This window comes from Haliaeetus leucocephalus, unplaced genomic scaffold (assembly GCF_000737465.1).
Source record: "Haliaeetus leucocephalus isolate CR32 unplaced genomic scaffold, Haliaeetus_leucocephalus-4.0 Scaffold240, whole genome shotgun sequence".
Classification (NCBI taxonomy): Eukaryota; Metazoa; Chordata; class Aves; order Accipitriformes; family Accipitridae; genus Haliaeetus; species Haliaeetus leucocephalus.
Genome location: NW_010972676.1, coordinates 3,911,863 through 3,934,403, shown reverse-complemented (window position 1 = coordinate 3,934,403; position 22,541 = coordinate 3,911,863). Strand labels below are relative to the sequence as shown.

At 38.6% G+C, this 22,541-nt stretch overlaps 1 protein-coding gene across 1 annotated transcript; it reads left to right on the top strand.

The window, feature by feature from the left end:
- Positions 1-747: 747 nt before the first annotated feature.
- NMNAT3 (nicotinamide nucleotide adenylyltransferase 3) lies at positions 748-22,430 on the top strand. Its single transcript, XM_010568265.1, has 4 exons — positions 748-856; positions 12,533-12,716; positions 17,493-17,602; positions 22,021-22,430. The coding sequence occupies exons 1-4, from the start codon at positions 748-750 to the stop codon at positions 22,428-22,430; spliced, it is 813 nt and encodes a 270-aa protein (XP_010566567.1).
- The last annotated feature ends 111 nt before the right edge of the window (positions 22,431-22,541 follow it).

Sequence of the window (22,541 nt, the reverse complement as noted above, 5' to 3'; positions counted from 1 at the left end):
TCCCCACCCATTCACACTATTCATAGCTTTTTAATGTCCCCAGTGTTTTCCTGTAACAGCTATAGTTTCTCCTCCTTGCTGTTCCCTGTTGTTGATCCACCATCACTTGCTCTGCCATCCAACAAAAAAACGGTACAGGCAGTTGCTGATAATCTGGTTAGAAGTGTTTGCTGGCGGGCTGGCTGGCCACCAGCTGCTTCCTGCCTACTTGTAAGGAAGTAAGTCAGACCTGTAGGTGTGGGTGCTGCATGTGGGGTTTTGTCATAAGTTGCAAAGGTCCATTGTAAGAACTTGCCTAAAAAAAAAAAATAATCTGCTTTTGTAGCAGGCCTACAGATACCAAAGTTATTAATAGGTGGTTGACAGAATGAAACCTTGTTTTCTGACAAAAGCAGGTTAAAAATAAAAAACCTGTAAAAAATCTGACAGTTTTTAGTAATAGCAACAATACGAATTTCTAGAAATACTTTCTAGCCCTCTCTGTATGTGGGGAAACAGAATTTGCTGATGCTCTCCTAATTAATATCAAAGAACACGTGTGTTTCTGAGCTAGTACTTCCTGTATGCTGTGATGATACAGAGGACTGATCTTCTGATACTTTACTAGCATTCCAGGAACAGACAGTTCTGAAAACAGTGCTCCTTTTAGCTTGAGGAACAAGGGGCAGAATGGTCTTTGTCAAGTTTGTCTTTTATTTTAATAATTTTTTTTTTTTTAGGGTGGTGTTTTAATGTTTTGATGTCAGAATGGTGAGCAGGACACCTCTCATTCTTCTAGCTTGTGGCTCCTTTAACCCCATCACAAACATGCATATGCGTTTATTTGAGCTGGCTAGAGATCACCTGCAAAAAACAGGTCAGTAAGGTGTTGTTAGGACCACACACACACGGTGTTTTACTGTGAAAACGAAGAAAGATTTTTAACACTCACTATAGATATGCTGTCACTTTACATCTGGCTTTATTTTAATATTGTTTATTTATCATTCAACATGAGGCTTTCATGGCGTATTCAATATAGAAAGTCTAGCATTACCTTTTCCTTTGACTCAGTACATAAACAAGTATCATAATGAGCATTCATGCAAATAAATGGAAAGTTTTATAAGCAGTTTTAGGATCATATTCACGGAACAGGCTGAGTCCTGTGAAAGAGTATGCTTAACAATTTTGGAACCGAGAAGAAACATTTATGTTCAAATTTCATGCTTTTATGATACATTGTGTTTTAATATGAAGAAGTGTTACAGTTAGCAGTTTTGACAGCCCGGTGAAACTGGAGAAAAGATGAAACGTTAATTATTCATTATCCGTCTTCACTAAGAGGTACAACTTATCTCCCCTAGCAAAATAATTTCCTCATAAAGGAGATCAGAAAAGCTAGATGTCAGCAGGCTAGAAAGTTTTGGCAACAAAGGAGAAAGGTGGATAACATCAGGAACTTAAGCAAGGATCAGAAAAGCTACTTCTCAGTAGCTTCTAAGCATTGAACTTCTCGGCTTGACAGTGCTTCTCAGCATTGAACTCTAAGCTTGATCAACTACTTAGTTGCTGAGGCGCTTTTTTTTTTCCCCGCATCTGGCAGCTAAAATATACACATATGTTTCTGGAAGAGGTTGGAAGGGAATCATAGTTTACTGGAACCTGACAGAGAAGTTCCTAGGGATGTGGTTCAGTAGGAACCTGAATAGAAAATAATAGTAAAAGGAATTTCGCTGTCAAATTGGGAGCAAGGGAAGTGGAGAGAATCTGGTAACCCACTGATACCATTGTGCAGTAAAAGAAGCAACTACATACTGACCATATACTGTGAGAATACTTTGACTTTAATGAGGAAGAATTACACAACTGGCTCTGAGGGCTGTCTCTATTGTAACTGTAAAATGATTTTGTTGCTCCCACAGGACTAGAAGTAAAGGGTTAAAAAGGGATTTGAATTGGCTTTTCTCATTGTAATTTTATAACTGCTTCTGCTGCCCAGCTGTGCAAGGAGTAGAAAGGCAATGTGAGATCAATTGGTACTTCTGTTTAAGTCGTATGTTACAGTCCAGTAACTTATTTCTTTACCTTGAAAGAAGGATTGAACTGAGAAATGAATCCTGATACTGTCTGAATCACAATTCATTGTCTGGTCTGTGTAACAAGACTCCACCCCTTACTCAGAGCAGTTTACTTAAACAAGTCTAGTGAAAATCATATTAAAAATGACATTTTGAAAGGCTGAAATGAAAGTTGTGCATTACATTGCACCTCTTTAACATCAGTGCTTAGTTCTGAATAGGATGTGACTTGCCTTTTGACTTTAGTTTAATGTGTGGAGTCTTACTAGTATAAGTACTTCATGCATTGAAGAAGGAGACTTCATTTGTGTCTGGGTTGCCTACAGTGTTGTCATTGTACTTTCTGAACACATAACCTAGGATGTCTGCAAACCAAGAATCCTCAATTAGCTTGTGGAAGCTTTACCCATCACACCTAGAGGTGGCTTTATTTGAAGTAACTATGAATGTATATGTATGTGTTTGTATGGATGGATACTTACAGATCTGGTATATGGTCTTTCTTGCTATGGTGAAGACAGTTTCTCAAACAGAAGGGGTTGGCAACACGCTATAAAAATGATTGACTCTGGATGCCTGTTTTATGGCAGAACCATTCCTACCCAGGAAATTAATTGGTCATTCTCTCATGGTTTTAGTTCTGCTTCTGCAGTTACCCAGGAGAGGAGAAATTGGAGCTTATTTGCTGAGAAGAAGCACTAGTTGCAGACTGGGAGCTGATAGTGGGGCTGGAGAACAATTCTTATACATGACTAAAGCTTGTTTGAATTGAGGTAGTGGTCTGCCATATTCACATTGATTCCCTTCTCAGTGAGAGCAACACACTTCTGAGCTAATACACACACTGAATGCCTGAAAAAGTAACTAGCATGAGAGAAGAATTAACTAGCATGAAGGGCGATGTTTCCTAGGCTGTGAGAATGACTTCTGGTGCTGCTTCAGTATTTCTGCTCAATCACAAATCCGGCAGAAACAATGAGTTGTGCAACAGCTTGGCTGGAGTTGACTTCACAGTCAGGTTTTACTGTTATGAATGACATAACTATCCCTAATGTGCATCCTGACTGACATCTCCAGTAATTCTGTCTGCTAGCTTTTTGCACATCAGTTCAGTTTCAAATGCTGTCTATTCTTATTTTTCATACATCCTTATTTTAAGTAGGGAATTTTATTGAGTTTCTGATACTTTAAGCAGTATCTGCAGTTTCATTGCCACATGTCAAGTAATTCATCCTTTTTTTTGTTAATGTCAACAAATCTTGTCGTGCAGCTTTTTAAATACAACAGACGTAGTTACATGTGACTGAATAACTCTAATTATTCTCTTTATCTGGATTTTTGTCTCTACTCTTGTGAATTTGACTCTTTACACATCCTCAGACATAGCTAGAATCCTCTCAGATTCAATCCCTTGTTTTAAAATTATTTCTTGAAACTTGCACTGACTGTGGCAAATGCCTTTCAGTCTGTTAGTATCTAATGCCAAATGGTTTTATTTCTCTTTGACTGTATTTTTCATTTGACCATAAAGTCCAAAGAAGTAGTACTAGAATCAACCTATGTAAGATGTTTAAAATGTTGTTTCCTAAGTATTGCCAGTGGAGGATACTTACATCACCAAGTTTCCAGAGAAGACCAAAACGGATAGAGGGCAAAGTAGGGGGGTATGAAAGGCAAGATGTTTCTATCTGTGACAAGACACATGCAAGGGGAGGTGAAGGAAAATGAGTTACTGTCTTATGAAAACTTGGGAAAATGTGACCCAATCAATGGGTTGTGTCAGATGCAGCACTGGGCAGCAGAGCTGAGAAGTCCAATGAGTAATTAGTCACTAACCAGCCTTGGGAATTTAGAAGTTTATGTTGTTCAAGGGCTGCATGTGATTAAAATGGACTAGTATTTTCAAGAAAGGGATAGGAGCAGATTGTAACAGCAGCAAGTCAAGTCAAGCAGGTCCTGCTTGACTAACCTGATCTCCTTTTAGTACAAGGTGACCCGCTTAGTGAATGAGGGAAAGGCTCTGGATGTTGTCTACCTAGACTTTAGTAAGGCCTTTGACACTGTTTCCCACAGCATCCTCCTGCAGAAACTGGCTGCTCATGGCTTGGACGGGTGTATTCTTTGCTGGGTAAAAAATTGGCTGGATGGTCAGGCCTGAAGAGTTGTGGTGAATGGAGTTAAATCCAGTTGGTGGCCGGTCACAAGTGGTGTTCCCCAGGGCTCAGTACTGGGGCCAGTTCTCTTTAATATCTTTATCAGTGATGTGGACAAGGGGATCGAGTGCACTCTCAGTAAGTTTGCGGATGACTCCAAGTTGGAAGGGAGGGTTGATCTGCTTGAGGGTAGGAAGGCTCTACAGAGGGATCTGGACAGGCTGGATCAATGGGCCGAGGCTAATTGTATGAGGTTCAACAAGGCCAAGTGCTGGGTCCTGTACTTGGGTCACAACAACCCCATGCAGCGCTACAGGCTTGGGGAAAAGTGGCTGGAAAGTGCCTGGTGGAAAAGGACCTGGGGGGGTTGGTCAACAGCCGGCTGAATATGAGCCAGCAGTGTGCCCAGGTGGCCAAGAAGGCCAACGGCATCCTGGCTTGTATCAGTGTGGCCAACAGGACTATGGAAGTGATTGCCCCCCTGTACTTGGCACTGGACAGGCTGGACCTCAAGTAGTGTGTTCAGTTTTGGGCCCCTCGCTACAAGAAAGACATTGAGGTGTCAAGCGTATCCAAAGAAGGGCAGCGCAGCTGGTGAAGGGTCTAGAGCACAAGTCTTGTGAAGAGTAGCTGAGGGAACTGGGCTTGTTTAGCCTGGAGAAAAGGAGGTTGAGGGGAGACCTTATCTCTCTCTACAACTACCTGAAGGGGGGTTGTAGTGAGGTGGGTGCTGGTCTCTTCTCCCAAGTAACAAGTGACAGGACAAGAGGAAATGGCCTCAAGTTGTGCCAGGGGAGGTTTAGATTGGATATTAGGAAAAATTTCTTTACTGAAAGGGTTGTCAGGCATTGGAACAGGCTGCCCAGGGAAGTGGTGGAGTCACCATCCGTGAAGGTATTTAAAAGAGGTGTAGATGTGGTGCTTAGTGACATGGTTTAGTGGCGGACTTGGCAGCGCTAGGTTTACGGTTGGACTTGATGATCTTAAAGGTCTTTTCCAACCTACACAATTCTATGATTATAAGTCAGCATAAATGCACAGGCTTCAATTTGTCTTCCTGCAACAATTCTGATAACCAGAATTTGAAAACAACACAAAATAACCCTGGTTTGATCCTACTGTTTTGGTAGTGTGTATAGCAATACAGATATATAATTGGAATAGGATCAGATCAGCAGTAGTTACTCACTACATACACAAAAAATACTGACAGACATTAGTTAAAATTAACTGACTTTAAAAATGAAAAGGAAACAAATCTTGGATTTTTTTTTATTACAAGATTTACAGCAGTGCTTGCTTAAATAGAGCAGTACCTGGTTAATTGTATTAGGCTCTACCCTTGAAACATGCATGAAGAGGGATGCATGTGTAGCTTAACATTCAGAAAGAATTAAAGTTGTAGAGTGCACTTTGCAGAGGTGCAAATCTAAGCAGCAAAAGCATAAATCTTAAGACATCTCAAGATATGCCATATCCCTAAAGAAGACACTTCTGTTATGTAAAACTCATTTTTCTCAATGCTGTTATCAGTGCATACAGTTTAGGTCCTAACCTTTTTCTGAATTTAAGGAATGCTTTTCGAAATGGAAGAAGTGTAGGCATCTTTCTGTTCCACAAGTTTTGATGCCTTACTCTAAAACCCAGCAAAATAAGGGGTGGGTGTCCCCTGCTTGCAGTGGTATTTGGGTTATGCCCTGTATTTGTCTTTGGAATCCTAGTCATCTGTTTTGTAGCATCTCTGAAAGGAACCATTGCTTCCCAGTCATGTTAATGGCAAAAGTCAGCTTGGATTAGAGCATTTCAGAATAAGGTGTCCTGTGAGTAAAGCTATGATACTTTATTATTCATATTGTTACTCTCAAGATGGTGGGTTTAGCCTTCTTTCTGAAGGAAATAATCATTTTCATAGCTGTCAAGAAACTCCCTTTCCTTCTTTTTGTCCAAATCCAATGAACTCTATGGAAGTGAAGTTGTATTTTGAGGTCTTGATATGAAATGTTTATTATAGATGTGATGTTTGGAGATCATTCAGCATTTATTTGAGGACTGATTATTGTGCATGCTTAGTTACTCAGCTGTTGGAGGAGGGTTCCTGAAGTCTCAATGTATTTGAGTGGCTGTCTGACTACAGAGGTAAGTCTACATCTTCAGGCCCTGTAGTTCACTCAACCAGGTGGATATGATTTATGTTTCTCTAGGTACTCATATGGCATCTGTCACTACAATTTTTGCACACCTCATCTAATTCAGTGAATGCATCTTTCAAGCACTCTGAAGTGGTGAAGGTAAAGTCATCCATCCTGTGGAGAGCTATCCTAAAAGATTGTCCATTACTGCTCTAATGTATTTGTTCATTACATTGACTTTCAATGCAATGATTGCTGAATTTTTTGCCCCTTTGATTTTCCTTCTGTTGAATTACCCTCACAGAAGGTGACCAAACATGAAGTAAAAACAGTCTTGCCTATTTTCTTTTTCTTTTTTCATGCTTAGCAATCTCTACATACATGTCATGGGAAGGTAAGCATAGGATGGTATCTTTTTGATATTTAGGCTGTAAATCATTTTTAACAACTCAAATATTTGGGATTACTTGTATCTAGTCATTACGTGGTGGTTTTATTTTCATTTTCTCCCCTACATGGCATCTGAACAAAGATGTTAGATGTCCCTCCCTCCACCCCAGTTAATTAAAACCTATAAAAAAATTAATGTTTTGTTTTAAATGGAACAATGAAAAATCCTTGCATTTGTTTTCCTAGCATTAGTAGGCTGAGAGTTCTGCAAGGGTAACTGTTGATTTCTTGTGGGTTCAAGGGAAAACATTACTGTTACTTTAATACACAATTTTATCGTGTGATTTTAATGTGTGTAGTCACACATAGAAGGTTGATAAAAGAAATTAAATAATCCAGTTAATTAAACATATTTGTAAAAGCAAGTGTGCTAATGGTTGTTTCAGTGAAGAAATAAAAACTTACATTAATGTAAGCTCTTGTTGCATCTTAGCTGGTTAGAACATGAGATTGTATTGTAACTATTTTCCAACATTGTTCACTTCTGGTAACAAGTCTTACATCATTTTATGTTTTGAAATAGCTATCACTTTCATCATGAAAAAGGACTGACTCATTGGCAGTCAAAGTGATTTTTGTTATTTATGTATTTGATGTTGTATACATAATATGCAGTAAAACTTAAGCTGTTCATCAGCCTCATTTTGTTAAATCTTAGATGTGTAGATAACTTTATGCCCTTAGAACAGGCTTAGTGACACAGAGAAAATGCTTATTCCTGGACAAAGCTTCCACAATTCAAACCAAAAATTTGTAATCTTGAGTCCTGCAATTGTTCACATTAATACACTAATATATAGAAGTTAGTCTCTTGCCCAGTGCTGAAAAGGAAATTGGGGCAGTCTCCAGAAAAAAAAAAAAAAAAGCAGGGAATTTTCTTTCGCTTGTGCTTACAGACTTTGGATACATAGGACAGAAACCTTAGATAGGCGATGAGTTAAAAAATGTCATCTTGGTTAAGGTATGTGGGGTTTGCAGGGAGGTGTTTTGGTGTTTGGTTTTCGGGGGGGGGGGGGTGTTTGCGTTGGTGGGGTTTTTTTGGTGTTTGGGCTTTGGGCTGGTTTTGGGGTTGGCTTTTTTGGTGTTTCAGGTTTTTTGGTTTGGTGGTTTTAGAGGGTTTTTTGGTGTTTGGGTGTGGTTTTGGGAGGGGGTGTTGGTTTTTTGTTTGTTTCTTTTTCCCTGTGGATGAGAGCTATATGGTCTTTAAACTAATGTCCATAACTGCAGGAAGGGAAAATCTGCGTATATGAGTTGGTGTCACATTTAATTGATGTCACAGAAGCTACCAGTGAGTCTAACTCTGGGTTTTTTCTATTATAAAGTATAAGTTGGGAGAGCTGAATACTGAATGATAAGGAGTTTCATTGTAACGTAGAGATGAGACTGGCATTCGTCTGTAATATTTTTATGTAAGCCTACATCAGTGAAACTTCTAAAGCTTTGGAGTTTTAACAGGAAGGTACCAAACTACATTAAAATAAGTGTGTTGGCTCATCAGCTGTTTTCAGTCATATGAAACCATAAAATCTTCCACATAGTAAACTTAGCATGAAACATGCATCTTTTGATACTGTCATTGCTTATGACTAATGTACATTAGTACTGCCTATTATTAGTGATGTGCTGTAAATCTAAACTTTTATCGAGAAGATCCTACTTGGGGTAGTTACTTTGGTATAAAGAATCAGACTGGATAAATGCATGTGTCTGTTTCTCAGTTGTCATAGAAATGCAAAAGAGGCTAACATTTTGTAGGCACTGTTCAGCAGGGAGTGAAGTTTCTAGAAACTTTGTTTATGCTAAAACAGAGATAACTTACAGTGACCTTTTGTTGTGGCTTAACCCCAGCCAGCAACTAAGCACCATTCAGCCACTCATTCACTCCTTCCCCCTCCCAGTGAGATGGGGAGGAGAATCGGAAGAAGAAAACTCGTGGGTTGAGGTAAGAACAGTTTAATAACTAAAATAAAATATAATAATAACAGTAATAAAATAATAATAATTGTAATGAAAAGGAATATAACAAAAAGAGAGAAATGAGACCCAAGAAAAGACAAGTGGTGCACAATGCAATTGCTCACCACCCACTGAACAATGCCCAAGCAGCGACCTGCCCCTCCTGGCCAACCACCCCCCCAGTTTATATACTGGGCATGACATCACATGGTATGGAATACCCCTTTGGCCAGTTTGGGTCAGCTGTCCTGGCTGTGTCCCCTCCCAACTTCTTGTGCCCCTCCAGCCTTCTTGCTGGCTGGGTATGAGAAGCTGAAAAATCCTTGACTTAGTCTAAACACTACTTAGCAACAACTGAACACATCAGTGTGTTATCAACATTAGTCTCATACTAAATCCAGAACATAGCACTATACCAGCTACTAGAAAGAAAATTAACTGTATCCCAGCCAAAACCAGGACACCTTTATAACGAAATACTAAATGCCACTTTTCCTTAATAATAGTACTTTAACTTATTTGAGGGACATTTTTTGTTTCACTACTTTTGTTATATTTAGTTTTCTAACCAGTTATCCTAAGTAGTTCTTAGAGAATGTAAGTTCATAGCAAGAGGAAGTTTTTTGCTGCTTTTTATAGGTACGTTTTGAAAAACAAAGCCACTTAAGGGCCTGGAGGATTTTTACACATACTTAGGACAAGCAATAATAACATATTTCATGACGAAAACAAACAGCATTCCAAAGAAATACAATTTGAAGATAATTGTGGACCAAGGAAGGCTTGAAACTACCTGTAATAATTTATGGGACAGAGAAGAGAATTGCAGTGGAAATTAAAAAAAAATCAAGATGGCAGAATTTAATTATTTTCTCTTTGCATGCCTGCCAAAATTGAGGGACATATTTGAATAGGTGAACTTTTAAATTACTGTAGAGGACACAAGTTATTTAGAGCCAGTAGTAAAATATTCTCCTATATTTTGAATGGTAAAGCTTGTATTTTTAGGTGGAAGGTTCTCATGTGCATCATGATTGCATAGTGCTGCATTACTCAGTTGTTGTGAATCATCTTAAATAGTTACTGTTATTTGACTTTTGGTACCTTAAGTATTGGCAACCTTGATTTTTCTCTTCTATTTGGTTTCAGTTCTGCTTTGGAACAAGCTGACAATGGCATCAGAAGCTCTTATCTTATCCAATTTGTGCAGTTCTAGGCCAGACTAGAGGCTGAAATCTTAACAGCTTACAAGGATATGGCAGAGTTGCAATCATTCTTGGCTAGCATGATCTCATACAATTTTCATTTTTACATTTAATATATTCATTTAAAATATAAGGGAACAATTTATATCTGTAGAAACTGAAAAGAAAGGAACCAAAATGTGGAAAATTACTGTGTAAGAAAAACCTTTTAATAAGGGTAACATTAATGAATTCAAACTGTAATTTCTTTCCCTTTAAATGAGAATTTGTTACAGCATTGTATATTATCAAAGTATCAGAGAATAATTGTTGTCCATACGTCAAGTGAAAATATTTCCAATTTCAGATCAAGAGATAGACTTAATTATATACACATCTTTGCATGTTTCTGGAGAATTTTATCTTGCTCTATTGACCATTTTGCCTATAATGAGAATGTTTTAAAACAGAGGATAGTTTGGACTGATATTTTAACAGGAGACATTGCCTGTAAATCTCATTGAATTTTAATGCTGTTTTTTAAGTCCAATTTGCTCAAGTTCTTTTGAAAATTTTACCCTATTACATCAAAATAAATGTGGAGTTACAAAATTGTCATTTTAGAATATTGAATTGTGTCGTGGTTTCAGCCTAGCCGGTAATAAAGGACCACGCAGATGCTCGCTCACTCCTCCCGCCCCCCTCCGGTGGGATAGGGAGGAGAATCAGAGGAGAGAAAAGGAAAAAAAAAAAAAAAAAAACCAAAAACAAACAAACAAACAAACAAAAAAACGGAACCCCGAGGGTTGAGATAAGGACAATTTACTGGGACAACACAAAAAGAGAAGTTACAACAACGGTACTAATAAAAGAATACACAAAAAGAGTGATGCACCATGCAACTGCTCACCACCCAGAACCCGACGCTCCACCACTTCCTTCACCGAAAGCCGAGCGAGAGAGAACCCCCCCAGCCCGCTCCCCAGTTATATACTGAGCACGATGTCACACAGTATGGAATAGCTCCTTGGCTAGTTCAGGGCAGCTACCCTGGCTATGCCCCCCACCTCCTAGGTTCCTGTAAAAATTAACTCTATCCTGGCTGAACCCAGGACAAATTGTCACATGCCAGTACGAGAAATTATGAGTCCAGGGGTACCATTTTCATTACAAAGCAATAGAGGGAACTTGCTGCATTCTTTAAGTTTCTTTGTTGAAACAACTGAATTAGACAAAAGGAAGGGGATTTTTTTCATCCTTCAGTATCATATTTACCATAGTTATTTAAAATGCATGTGTTACATTAGAAATCATTTTATTGTATTTCTGTTTGTTTGAAACACCCTTTCTCTCCTCTCTGTTTCTTGAGGGGTGCAGCTCATATCAGAGCTTTATTTCCCTGTTGATTTATTAAAATGAGAGCTACATTAACTGGGGTTGTTTAGTCTGGAGAAAAGGAGGCTGGGGGGAGACCTTATCACTCTCTACAACTACCTGAAAGGAGGTTGTAGTGAGGTGGAGGTCGGTCTCATCTATCAGGTGGCTGGAGATAGGATGAGAGGAAATGGCCTCAAGTTGCAGCAGGGGAGGTTTAGATTGGATATTAGGAAAAATTTCTTTACTGAAAGGGTTGTCAGGCATTGGAACAGGCTGCCCAGGGAAGTGGTGGAGTCAACATCCCTGGAGGTATTCAAAAAGCGTGTAGACAAGGCACTCTGGGACATGGTTTAGTGGGCGTGTTGACGGTTGGACTTGATGATCTTGAAGGTCTTTTCCAACCTAAATGATTCTATGATTCTATGATTTTTGTTTCCTGATTTGAGGCCGGAACTGCAAAGTCTACCAAAAAGAGCTTGTTGTGTTAATGATTACATTATGTTACAGTAGAAAAATATGGGCATATTTTCAAATTTAATTAGCATGATCAGTCAGATAGAAAGGTTCTTTAGTGGCTGCTAAGCTGATGTTTGGAGCATAGTGCTGTAAGTCTCATTTTAGACTCCATTAGCCCCATCTTTATTCTTGAATCTTCTGATTTGTCTGAATCGCATTAATCATAGCTGCAGTAATATGCTATAATTCTTGTTTTAACACAATGAAAAGGCACAATGATTTTGATAAATAACAAGCATCAGATGCATAAGAACAAAGCAGTGGTCAGTTAAGTCATCCATTGCTCTGGCTTTATAAAAGCTGTACTTACTGGAATATAAAACTTAATTATATCTAGCAATTTTGATAGGTTTTTTGATAGTTTTTTGATAGCATCATAAATTGTAAACATCTACGTGCTTGAAAATTGTATGTTCATCCAGCTTTCCTTTTTGAATCATCTAATAGGATAAACATATTGGTAGTAATTGTTAGCAGTTCACAGAGGAACAAGAAGGCTGCTTTTTAATTTTTTAAATTGCTGTTTCTGTATTAAAAATAATACCTAGGTCACGTTGTTCATAGCCTCTCAGAACTTTGAAGTTAACCATGCTTTGAAGAGGTTGAACTAGCTGAGCTCCCAAGGTCCTGACCAACCTAAATTTTCAAGATTCTGTGCCAATGACTTATTTTTTCTTTTTTTCTTTTCTTTTTTTTTTTTTCAAAAGGAAGGTATCAGGTGATTGAAGGCATAATGTCTCCTGTTAACGATGACTACAGAAAGAAAGGCTTGGTTTCAGCAAGGCACCGGATAGCAATGGCTAAACTAGCACTGGAGACATCTGACTGGATTCGAGTTGATCCATGGGAGAGCGAGCAGGAGACATGGACAGAGACAGTAAAAGTATTAAGGTAATTACGTTTTTGCTCCTTTCTTTATGAAGTTACTGACTGCCAAAAATCTGTCAGGCTACCAGATCGATGCACAGAACTCACTCATGTAAAACACCCAAGCAAAGCAGAACAGGTCTGTTTATGGCATTATGTGCTATGAGATAAAGTATTAGATCTGCAAGCAATGAAAATTCACATCACTTTCCTTTAGAAAGGCCACGTAGTAAGTATTCCCCATCTGGAGTCTTTCCTAGTGCAAAGCAGATAGGCTTTCCCCAGACCTATGCAATACACCACAGTACTGCACTTATGCCATTTAAGTAGTTAGATGCATGTGGAAAGCCTCTGCCCAGCAAAGGTCTTGCAAAATTGTAGTTACTGAAAGAGTTCTGCAGCAAAGATCTTGCCTCTCATGTTATTTCTCTTGGTTTTAGGTCTCTAAGTAGGTAATACAGAGATCTTAATCAGAAAGTAAGAGAGTTTACAAATAAACCTATTCTTGAGGAGCATCCCTATTCCAGATTAGCTATGTTGGCAATATTATTATGCCTGCAGGTTTATCTATTCACACATCCTTGAAAAGTTTTCTTGAAAAGTTTTTGTATTAACTCTAACGGCAAGTTAAGCCCAAGCCCATAACTGCTGATGTTTTCTTCAAAATCACTGAGTCTGCTGTGGTTTTGTGCTGGAAGGAAAAATAAAACAATTTGTCCAAAACCAGTTAACTTGATGTAAGGATCTTGAAACATGCCTTTTTCCCATATGGTTGGTCTTGGTGTTCTGGTTTCGGCTGGGATAGAGTTAATTTTCTTCCTAGTAGCTGGTATAGTGTGTTTTGGATTTACTGTGAGAATACTGTTGATAACACACTGATGTTTTAGTTGTTGCTAAGTAGTATTTATCCCAAGTTAAGGATTTTTCAGTTTCCCATGCTCTGCCAGCAAGCAGGTGCACAAGAAGCTGGGAGGGAGCATAGCCAGGACAGCTGACATGAACTAGCCAAAGGGATATTCCATATCATAGGATGTCGTGCTCAGTATATAAACTGGGGGAGTGGTTGGCCAGGAGGGGCAGGTCGCTGCTTGGGCATTGTTCAGCGCGTGGTGAGCAATTGCATTGTGCACCACTTGTCTTTTCTTGGGTCTCATTTCTCTCTTTTTGTTATATTCTTTTTCATTACAATTATTACTATTGTTATTATATTTGTATTATTATTATTATATTTTAGTTTAGTTTAGTTATTAAACTGTTCTTATCTCAACCCACGAGTTTTACTTTTTTTCCCGATTCTCCTCCCCATCCCACTGGGAGCGGGGAGGAGTGAGTGAGCAGCTGCACAGTGCTTAGTTGCTGGCTGGGATTAAACCATGACACTTGGTAATAAATGCATTATGGGGCAAGGTATGAAAACACAAACTTCTTGTGCTAGCCACTTTTGGGAAACACACATGCTACAGAATTCAACAGATATTGTTAAAATGAAAGACTTCATGGATGTCCTTACAGAAAGCAAGTGTGCTGTAAGAACTATCAATGATTTCTATCCACTTTTTCTAATTTACTTCCTGACTGGAAACAGTTGGTTGTATAGCTTAAGGCTCTAAAATGTGCCTTCCAATGACTGCTGAGAAAGCTCTTACAGCTCTATGTGAAAGCAATTAAAAAACAGACCTGTTACTTTACAAAAGCTTATGTAAGAATACCCTATGTACTTAGAAAAAAAAACTGGTAGAGCCTTTTAGTTCTACTTTTATTTGCTTTACTGAGTGGACATAGACATCCAGTTGCTTCTTTTGACCCTTGCCTCCAGCCAGCAGAATAGGATCGGGGTGGGAGGAAGACTAGGCAATGCTACCCTGTCTTTGCAGAAAAGTTCTCTGTTCTTTTCTGTAATCACACTTGTATATTTCAGTGTGAGAAATCACCAAAAGGTCTGTCCTGCACTATTGGTTGGGTATGGGATTTTTCTCCTAAACTCCAGTTTTGTACAACTGTTTTTCTCTAGAGGAGCAGCCACAAATCTCAGATCAGGTGATCCTACTTAGAAAAGCTTTGATCTTGCACAGCTCCAGCTGAAGTGAGTACTACTTGCAAGATTGGGTTTGTAAATTGTAAATCCACTTCAGAGTTCTTTAGTATAAGAGGTACCATAAATAAAACCTGTATGTATAATTTTCTGCTCAGGGAAAGTAGTATTAATATGGTATGAACAGCCCAACTTCCTGCCACTCTAGAAAGTGAACCTCTATTTTTATAAATAAGTTCACAAAATGTTAAAATGGATGCCAGTTAGGGAGAGAAATGAGCTTAAAGCATTTTTTCCCAAATGGTGACCTGTATTAATGAGCTGAACCAGTGCCATAATCTAATGCTGAACCCTGTCCCTTTAATGGGGAAGCAGCATCCTGATGAAATAGCACATGTAGGTATCTTGGCTTTATATTGTATTCTAATTGTCACACATGAATATTAAAAAAAGAGGTGGCTCTAGGGCTAGATCCTTACCAAGTATAAATAGGCAATGGTTTATTGTGGAGTTGTGCTTCTTCACAAATGTTGAAGGTTAATCTATAGATTCTTCCCTTGTCAAAGAACCAATTGCTGCCTTCACTATAAGCTCCTTCAGGTAGGAAACTTTAGGACCAATAGAAAGAGATTTTGCTATTGCAAGGCAAAGGCAAAAAATACTACTGTACCTAAATGTCTCTTCTTATCAGTATTTTGAATTGTACACTTAACTGCAGTAGAACATTGTGTCCTGAGACACATGAATGGCCTTTTCCTACAGTACTTGTTTTACCTGAGTGCAATGAAATTGTCATATTTCATCAAAATCTGTGGATTTTGCAGAGGCTCCCAAATAGTTATAACATAAAAGAATTTTAAGCAGCAAAGCTCATATCCCACTTTTGGTGGTGCTATTAGTTGCCTGTTAAGTGAGTATGGAAATTTTGGAGACTGTCTCAAGGCTTTTTTTAGAGAGGAGAAGGGAACATGATGGAGCTATTTCCCACTTATCTGCTGTTCGTGAATATTCTTCCTAGAAAAGAAAACAATATTGTTTTCTACATTCATTCCTCTTGTAATGTAGATTTGATTGTGGTGCAGATATACTGTGAATTAATTTAGAATTGGCAAAGATCTATCTTACCCAACTTTCGTTGAATTGTGCTTGAGGTTTAATGATACAGTTATTCAAAGCTTCACACACAGTTCAGAAAGTGCTTGATAAACTGACAGATTGATTTGTCCTTTTTGGTGTATCTTTAAAATAACGTAACCTTCCCTGCCCCAGCACTCAAAACGCCTGCTGAACCAACCTTTTGGCAGTTAAGATTTTGCAGTACTTACAATGTTAGCCCTGCAGTGGGTTCCTTGCCAAAAGTTCTTATTTTTGATCATGGCCCAAGAATGTCAGTCCATGATACGAAGTTAGTGTACTTGACTATACATAGCATCAGCCTGTTTACAACAAGGCAGGATTAAAAATAGAAATGTAGGAAGGCACAGGCCAAGCTACTGCTACCTACTCTCTACTACCATATGTCCCTCACCCCTTGTCTATGCAGTCTCTTTAGCAAATGGCTGAGCATCAAAAATTACTAGAGATTGTTATGCAGCCTGTCCAGGTGTAGGTTCTTGACACTTGTGCAACTTATTCCTGTGGCTAAAAGTATCTGCATGATTTGAAGAGTGTACATGTAAATCACTAAACTATAAATTCATTCCTTAGGCTAGACATTCAAAGGGTTATCTATGGCTTTTTACACATACTGAATTCAGACTGTACCTTGTAATTCATAATCTTTGCTTTGATACAGTTATATAAGACCTGATGGTCACTTTGGCTATATATGTACTAGACAGAGATGGGACACTGGCTTGAATCTGTGTCTGCCCATCCTGTTTAACCATGAGCTTGTTTCCTGAAACAATTTTCACTGGTGCCAATATGAGCAATGCCTAAGCATTGCTCAGGATGGTGCAAGTCAGGGACTATTCTAAACAAGCAAGGCCATGTGGGTTTGGAAGGAAGGGAGTTTAGGTGTTTTGATCTAAGATTGGCACTTGCCCTCATGATCAAAGAAAGGGCTACTAACACGAGATAATAGTACCAGTATTGCACTGGGGCACCAGCGATCAGGAGCAGCAAAAGAATAAAGTAATAGAAACCTGGAAAAACTGACAAAAGGATCCTTGCCTGCCTTCATGCATCTGAACTCAGTAAAATTAGAAGCATAGCAGATGTCAAAAGTCTTATAAGAATTGTATATTTTGAGCTTCTCAGGACTGTGATTCTTTTAATTAAAATGAAATGGAAAACCACAAGGTGAAGACTCAGGGAACACAATTCTGTGGAGAAGAGGATGAGAGAGAAAAAGAATGTCTCCTCCTGAAAACTGAGCACACATTACAGAAACATCATCATGAGGGGTTGTATTTAATCAAGAAATTAAATCTAGTGATTGAAGTGTGATTTAATCCTGTTTCAAGCAAAAACCTCCACAATGTTTTAAATGTAATGTTACTACCAAAATTGCCATAATGGTAGAATTTCAAAAAGGAATTGAAAACCAGTATGCCATTTTGGAGATTGCTTGTGAATTCTGCAAAATGTTAACTACATTGATACTAATCTCGTGGTAGAATGAATATGCTAAATTCTTAACAAATTGTATTCAAATCCAAAGTGCATAAAAGCAGACTGTGTTCTTGAATCTGAAAGTGCCAGGTAATCGCTTTGTGCATCTCTGAGAGGATTACCTCACACAGAAGCCTTTCTTTTAAATGCAGGCACCATTACAATGAATCACTCAGATTGCTCCAGTCCAAGAAGGAATTCATGAAAAACAAATGGCCCATAGAAAGATCTACAGAGGATCCCCTTTCTTACCAGCACTCAGGTTGGTTCATAAATGTAAACACGACTCTTTGTTTAGCATTAAAAACAATACAGCTTTACCAGACTAGACTTAATTGATGAAAAAGTTGAACATATTAGCTGTTAAGTTCTGAGGGTTGGAGCTGCCTGCCAAAAACAAGCCATGCCAAATGCCAACATGACTGCTGGTGCAGTTATTTTGTAGTAATTCCCATGTAGACAGGAGACTTACTTTGGAATTGTATTAATTCTTGGTTTTATAAGCACTTCTTTAGCTATGTCAGATATGTATGTTGTGGCCCTGCTGGTTTTGCAAAGCATAGAATCTATGAATAAAAAATATCAAAAACTATAGGGATTACTAGACAATGGATTAAGTGTATGGATACCACACCAGTGATGCTGATGCATTGGTGTTTACTGCATTTCTGGACAGAAAAGCTTCTGTTGACATTAGAAGTATGGCAAGTTCTGGAAACACTGTCAGTTTTGGGTTTCCTATTTTATCATATTCCCTAGCCCTATGACTTGCTAGGATGCTGCTGGATTTTTGATACATTGCATTTTTTCCTGTAGTATTGCAGCACTCCTTGGACATGAATAATACATTTAAGTTGTTCATGGTTGTACAAAAATTTCCAAAAGATGAGTTGTTGTTATCCTTATAGATGGTAGAGGAAAAAAAGGTCTCAAGGCATTTGGACTGCAGTGGAATCTTGTGTCTGATGGGGTTAATGATTGTTAGCAAGTGACAAGTCAGATTATTCCGCATTGCCGTACTAAGGAAAACTAGTGTGAAAGTAGTAAGGACTATTTTAATGTCCATGACAAAAAATTCTTTTGGCTATTATTTTCTGTAGTTATTTCAAGCTCTATAGTATTTTATGTACAAATGCTCAAGAAAACAAATGTTAAAGCTTGTCCTTCTTTCCCAATAAAGATTCTCAGTTTAGAATTCATCAGTCATCGTCACAGGATTCCCCTACAGTCAACAACAAAGGTATAGCAAAAAACTGGGTGAGAAGGAGGACAGGCAAGAAATCGGTTTCTCTGTCTAGTACGTAGTGGCTGGAGATTTTTTTTATTTTTTTTTTTTATTCAATCTGGGAGCTATCCACAAAGAACAATCCGTTAGTTTGAACAGAGAAAGGCTGGCATCCTGTTGTACTTTTTCTGCCTTCAGTGCTTTGACTGACTGGACAGTGATACAGATTTGGCTATATGAAACATGTGGCCCACCAAGAAGGAACAGAATGGTGTCTTCCCACTTCCTTTGGTCACTAGCATGGTATGGCATGGAGCATGGGGAACGATCAAGAGCTACTGAGAACTACAGAGCAGAATAGAGTTCCTCCCCTTTCTCATAAGTAAATGCTGGTTAGCACAAACTTTCTAATGGCAGGCAACTGTTACCCAATTCCTCCTCCCTTCCCACCCCCACCCCACAAAAAAAAACCTCCCAACAATGAAATCTGTTGAATCGGGGTTTTCTGTGAAGTTTTTAGAAAGGCTCAGTCACCTAATGGAAGCTTTCAGAAAGATCAACTTGATGGCTGAATTTAGCAGTGGCAAAATTCCATAATATACTATTTTTCTACTATATGTGTGCCTACTAAACTGTGAGACTTCTTTGCGTGGTGCTGAACCTCATGATTTTGTTCCACATGAAATAATCAGGTCGCTTTAATATATATTGAAAATAAAAAGGTTCACGGAGGACAGGTATAGACAAATTATTGCAGTTTTAGTAAACTTAGAATAGCTTATTGGTGCTAGTCATTCAGGATGAAGATGAAAATGACAGGACTATGGAGTTCTTTTTCTCTGTTTTTCAGTATCCAGGGATTTGCCATCCCTCCTTGATTCACCAAATGTAGCTTCACATGCCGTATTTCTTTTCCTACTTACAAGAGATGGCTGATTGTCTTAATTTCATTTTTAATTGAATCCCCTGCACTTCAAGTCTCTCAGTTGCCTTACACGAACAACTTTGTTGTCACATCTTGAATGCTTTTCCCTGGCATATTCCAACAGCAGTCTCCCTTAATTATACCTTAAATCCAGCTGCTTCCTTTGTGTTAATAGTTATTTCTCCTTTAGCTTACCCTCTCCTTTTTCCCTGAACAACACTTCAAAGAATTGCAATTCATTTCTGTCCACCATCGACTGAGCTACGCCAATCAAAAATAAGCAAAAATTTCCCAGATCCAGATGTAACATGGCCTGAAATGAAGGCTATTGTACTTACCAAAAAATGGAGCATTGCAGCAGCCATTTGGGGTTTATACCATTATCTGTAGTGGAAGCTGCAGATCATCATTTAGCGAAGTGCCCTTGAAAGACCAAAGACACATTTTTCTCATTGGCACGGAAGATACGGGGATATGCGGAAATGTACGTGTAAAATTGACAGCCATTTTGTAAAGCCTACAATCTGTTAATTTAGCTTCTAGTAACCTAGAACTGCAATGCATGTACATTCAGAGAAAACCCATTAACACTATAAAAGCTCTGGTGTGATATTAGCTCTAATACAGCTTGGGACAGAGTATTGTTTTATTGTGGGGGTTGCTGTTAAGTAAAAAGCAAGCTGTGACATAAAACCCAAGTAAGGCTCTGGAAATCAGAGGACTGGAAACAGTCTAAACATGGAACTGAGAACAGGGAACTGTAAGGAAAGAGTAGAATCTGTGAGTGGAAAGACAAGAAGATTGGAACTGGCATGAGGAAATACATGGGCAGAGCACAGCTTGGAAGGGATGAAGCAGAAGATATCAGCTCTATCATGATAGAGCTTCCAGGGTTGTGTGAATCCTAAGGTTCTTGGTGTCTCATCGTTCATCAGCTGTCAGAAGTACCTGGGACGTTGTTTCAGAGTTTAATTCTCCTGTAGCCCTTTTGCAAGTACTTCTGCACTAGCTCAAGTGTCAGAGATGAGAGCATTGAATCTAAAGGTTCCAACCTTGCAGATGTGGGTATTAAAATAAATTTACTGGGTGATTTGGGGGGGAGATGACTGTTACAAAAATTTCACATTCCTCCCAAATACACTAATTATAAACTCTAAAAAAAAACAGAATTACTTTTTTAAGAATGTGGACAGTGTATGGTGATTCTGTCAGGCATGAATGTTTCAAGATAGCCTTGTCCCATAGAAGGCCTCCTTTTGTAGTAATGCTGCATTCAGACCACAGGAAGGTGCAGTGCAGTACTCCTGCCACCTTTGTTGTAGGGATCAGAAGGTATGTAGTGGGAGGGTGTAAGAAGAGAAGAAATGTTTGCTGAAGTTAACTCAATGGTATGTACTAAACCTCTGCAAAACTGAGTGAATCTTGAGGCACATGCTTTTCATGCAACATGACTGGTATGTTTCTTATTTTTCGAATTGCTAATTTAAGGTGTTTGTATAAGACTGGCAGATGTGCTAACTGTCTATAAGCACAAGTAAATGTAAAATGGAGACAATACCTCCATCCTTCCCCTTCATTTCACATGAATGCAAGGCTGTGAAAATACCTAGTCAATGTCTGTAAAATACTCAGATGGTATAATGATGGGTGCTGTAGAACAGACTTTGAGGAAAGAGGTGGTCTGTACTGGGGCTTAGGCAGTGGCCAGCAAATAAGAAATTGAAAGAAAACAGAAAAAATTGTACTAGTGAAGTATCATTCTTGGTCATTTTTCAAGGTACAGCAAATTTGACTTTAGATGTCTTTGTACTAGAACAAAAGTGCCGTGGCCACATGACACAAAATACTATCTGTACAATATTCTGCTGGTTCAAATTTCTCTAAAAATAAAACAAAACTTAGTAGGTCAACTAACTAGCTTATTGTACCAGTAAGGGTAGTTAGATTAGATACAGTCCATCACATTTTAGATGATATAAGTGCACAAATGCAGGCAAAATTCTAGGTTGCTCTCTGGCTAACGTGACAGTATGCAAACATTGTGTCTGTGTGCCAGAGTGCAGTAAGGCAGCTGCTTCCTAAGGGATGGGGAGCCATATGGCCACAGTGGCAGGCAAGGGCCTCACTAGCTGGGGTTGGTCCCACTATACCTGAGCAAAGTGAGTAGGGCAGGCTGGGGTGTAATAGCCAGGTTCAACCAAGTCTAGTCTTTGTGCTAAAATAATTCTCTTCTTTGTTTGCTTCTTCCCCTTTTTGGCTTGCCTGAGTGGAGGAATAATTCTCCTTTAATATTGTACAGGTAATATTTGATATACTGTGAGTGATGATGAAGTAGGTGATAAAGTAATTGTGACCAGACACATAAAATCCAAGCTGATTTTTTTTCTTGCAACCTTTTGAAAGAAAACCGGAGTAAAAGTAAACTATTTAAAAAAAAAAAAAAGTGATTGAGTTAAAAGCAATTTTCAGTATAAACTTTCTAGAAAACCAAGCAAGTATTGAACTCTGTCATTTCCTTTTGTCTTTCCAGTTCTACCAGAATTAAAGCTGCTCTGTGGGGCTGATTTTCTACAGACGTTTAAGACACCTAATCTCTGGAAGGAAGAACACATCAAAGAAATAGTGGAAAAGTTTGGTTTGGTCTGTATTAGCCGTGCTGGCTCTGATCCAGCTCAGTATATCAGTGAATCAGACCTTTTAACTCAATTTCAGCACAATATCTTTCTGGTGAAAGAATGGATTCAGAATGAAATCAGTGCGACACAGATACGCTATGCCTTGTGCAGAGGATTAAGTGTAAAATATCTCATACCAGATTCTGTTATATCCTACATTGCACGCCATAATATCTACACAGAAGGGAGTGAGCGGAAGAATGAAGGTGACTTGCTTCAGCCTCTTAAGTTGCATAACACAACAGTAAACCCACTAAATGACTGACATCTGTAGTGTGTGAAGTGGACAGACCTGGCCTTTTTTCATGTAAAGTTCTTGACAAAGTTGTTTCTTCCTAATGAGGGGAAAGTACATCAGTCCAAAATTTCTTGAATT

What these genes read in the sequence shown, in the direction of transcription:
- NMNAT3 (XM_010568265.1), top strand. Translation starts at nt 748, where the DNA reads ATGGTGAGCAGGACACCTCTCATTCTTCTAGCTTGTGGCTCCTTTAAC. An exon ending in AGATCACCTGCAAAAAACAG is followed by an intron (nt 857 to 12,532) that starts GTCAGTAAGGTG and finishes TTTTTTCAAAAG; the next exon opens with GAAGGTATCAGGTGATTGAA. An exon ending in CCTTTCTTACCAGCACTCAG is followed by an intron (nt 17,603 to 22,020) that starts GTTGGTTCATAA and finishes TTGTCTTTCCAG; the next exon opens with TTCTACCAGAATTAAAGCTG.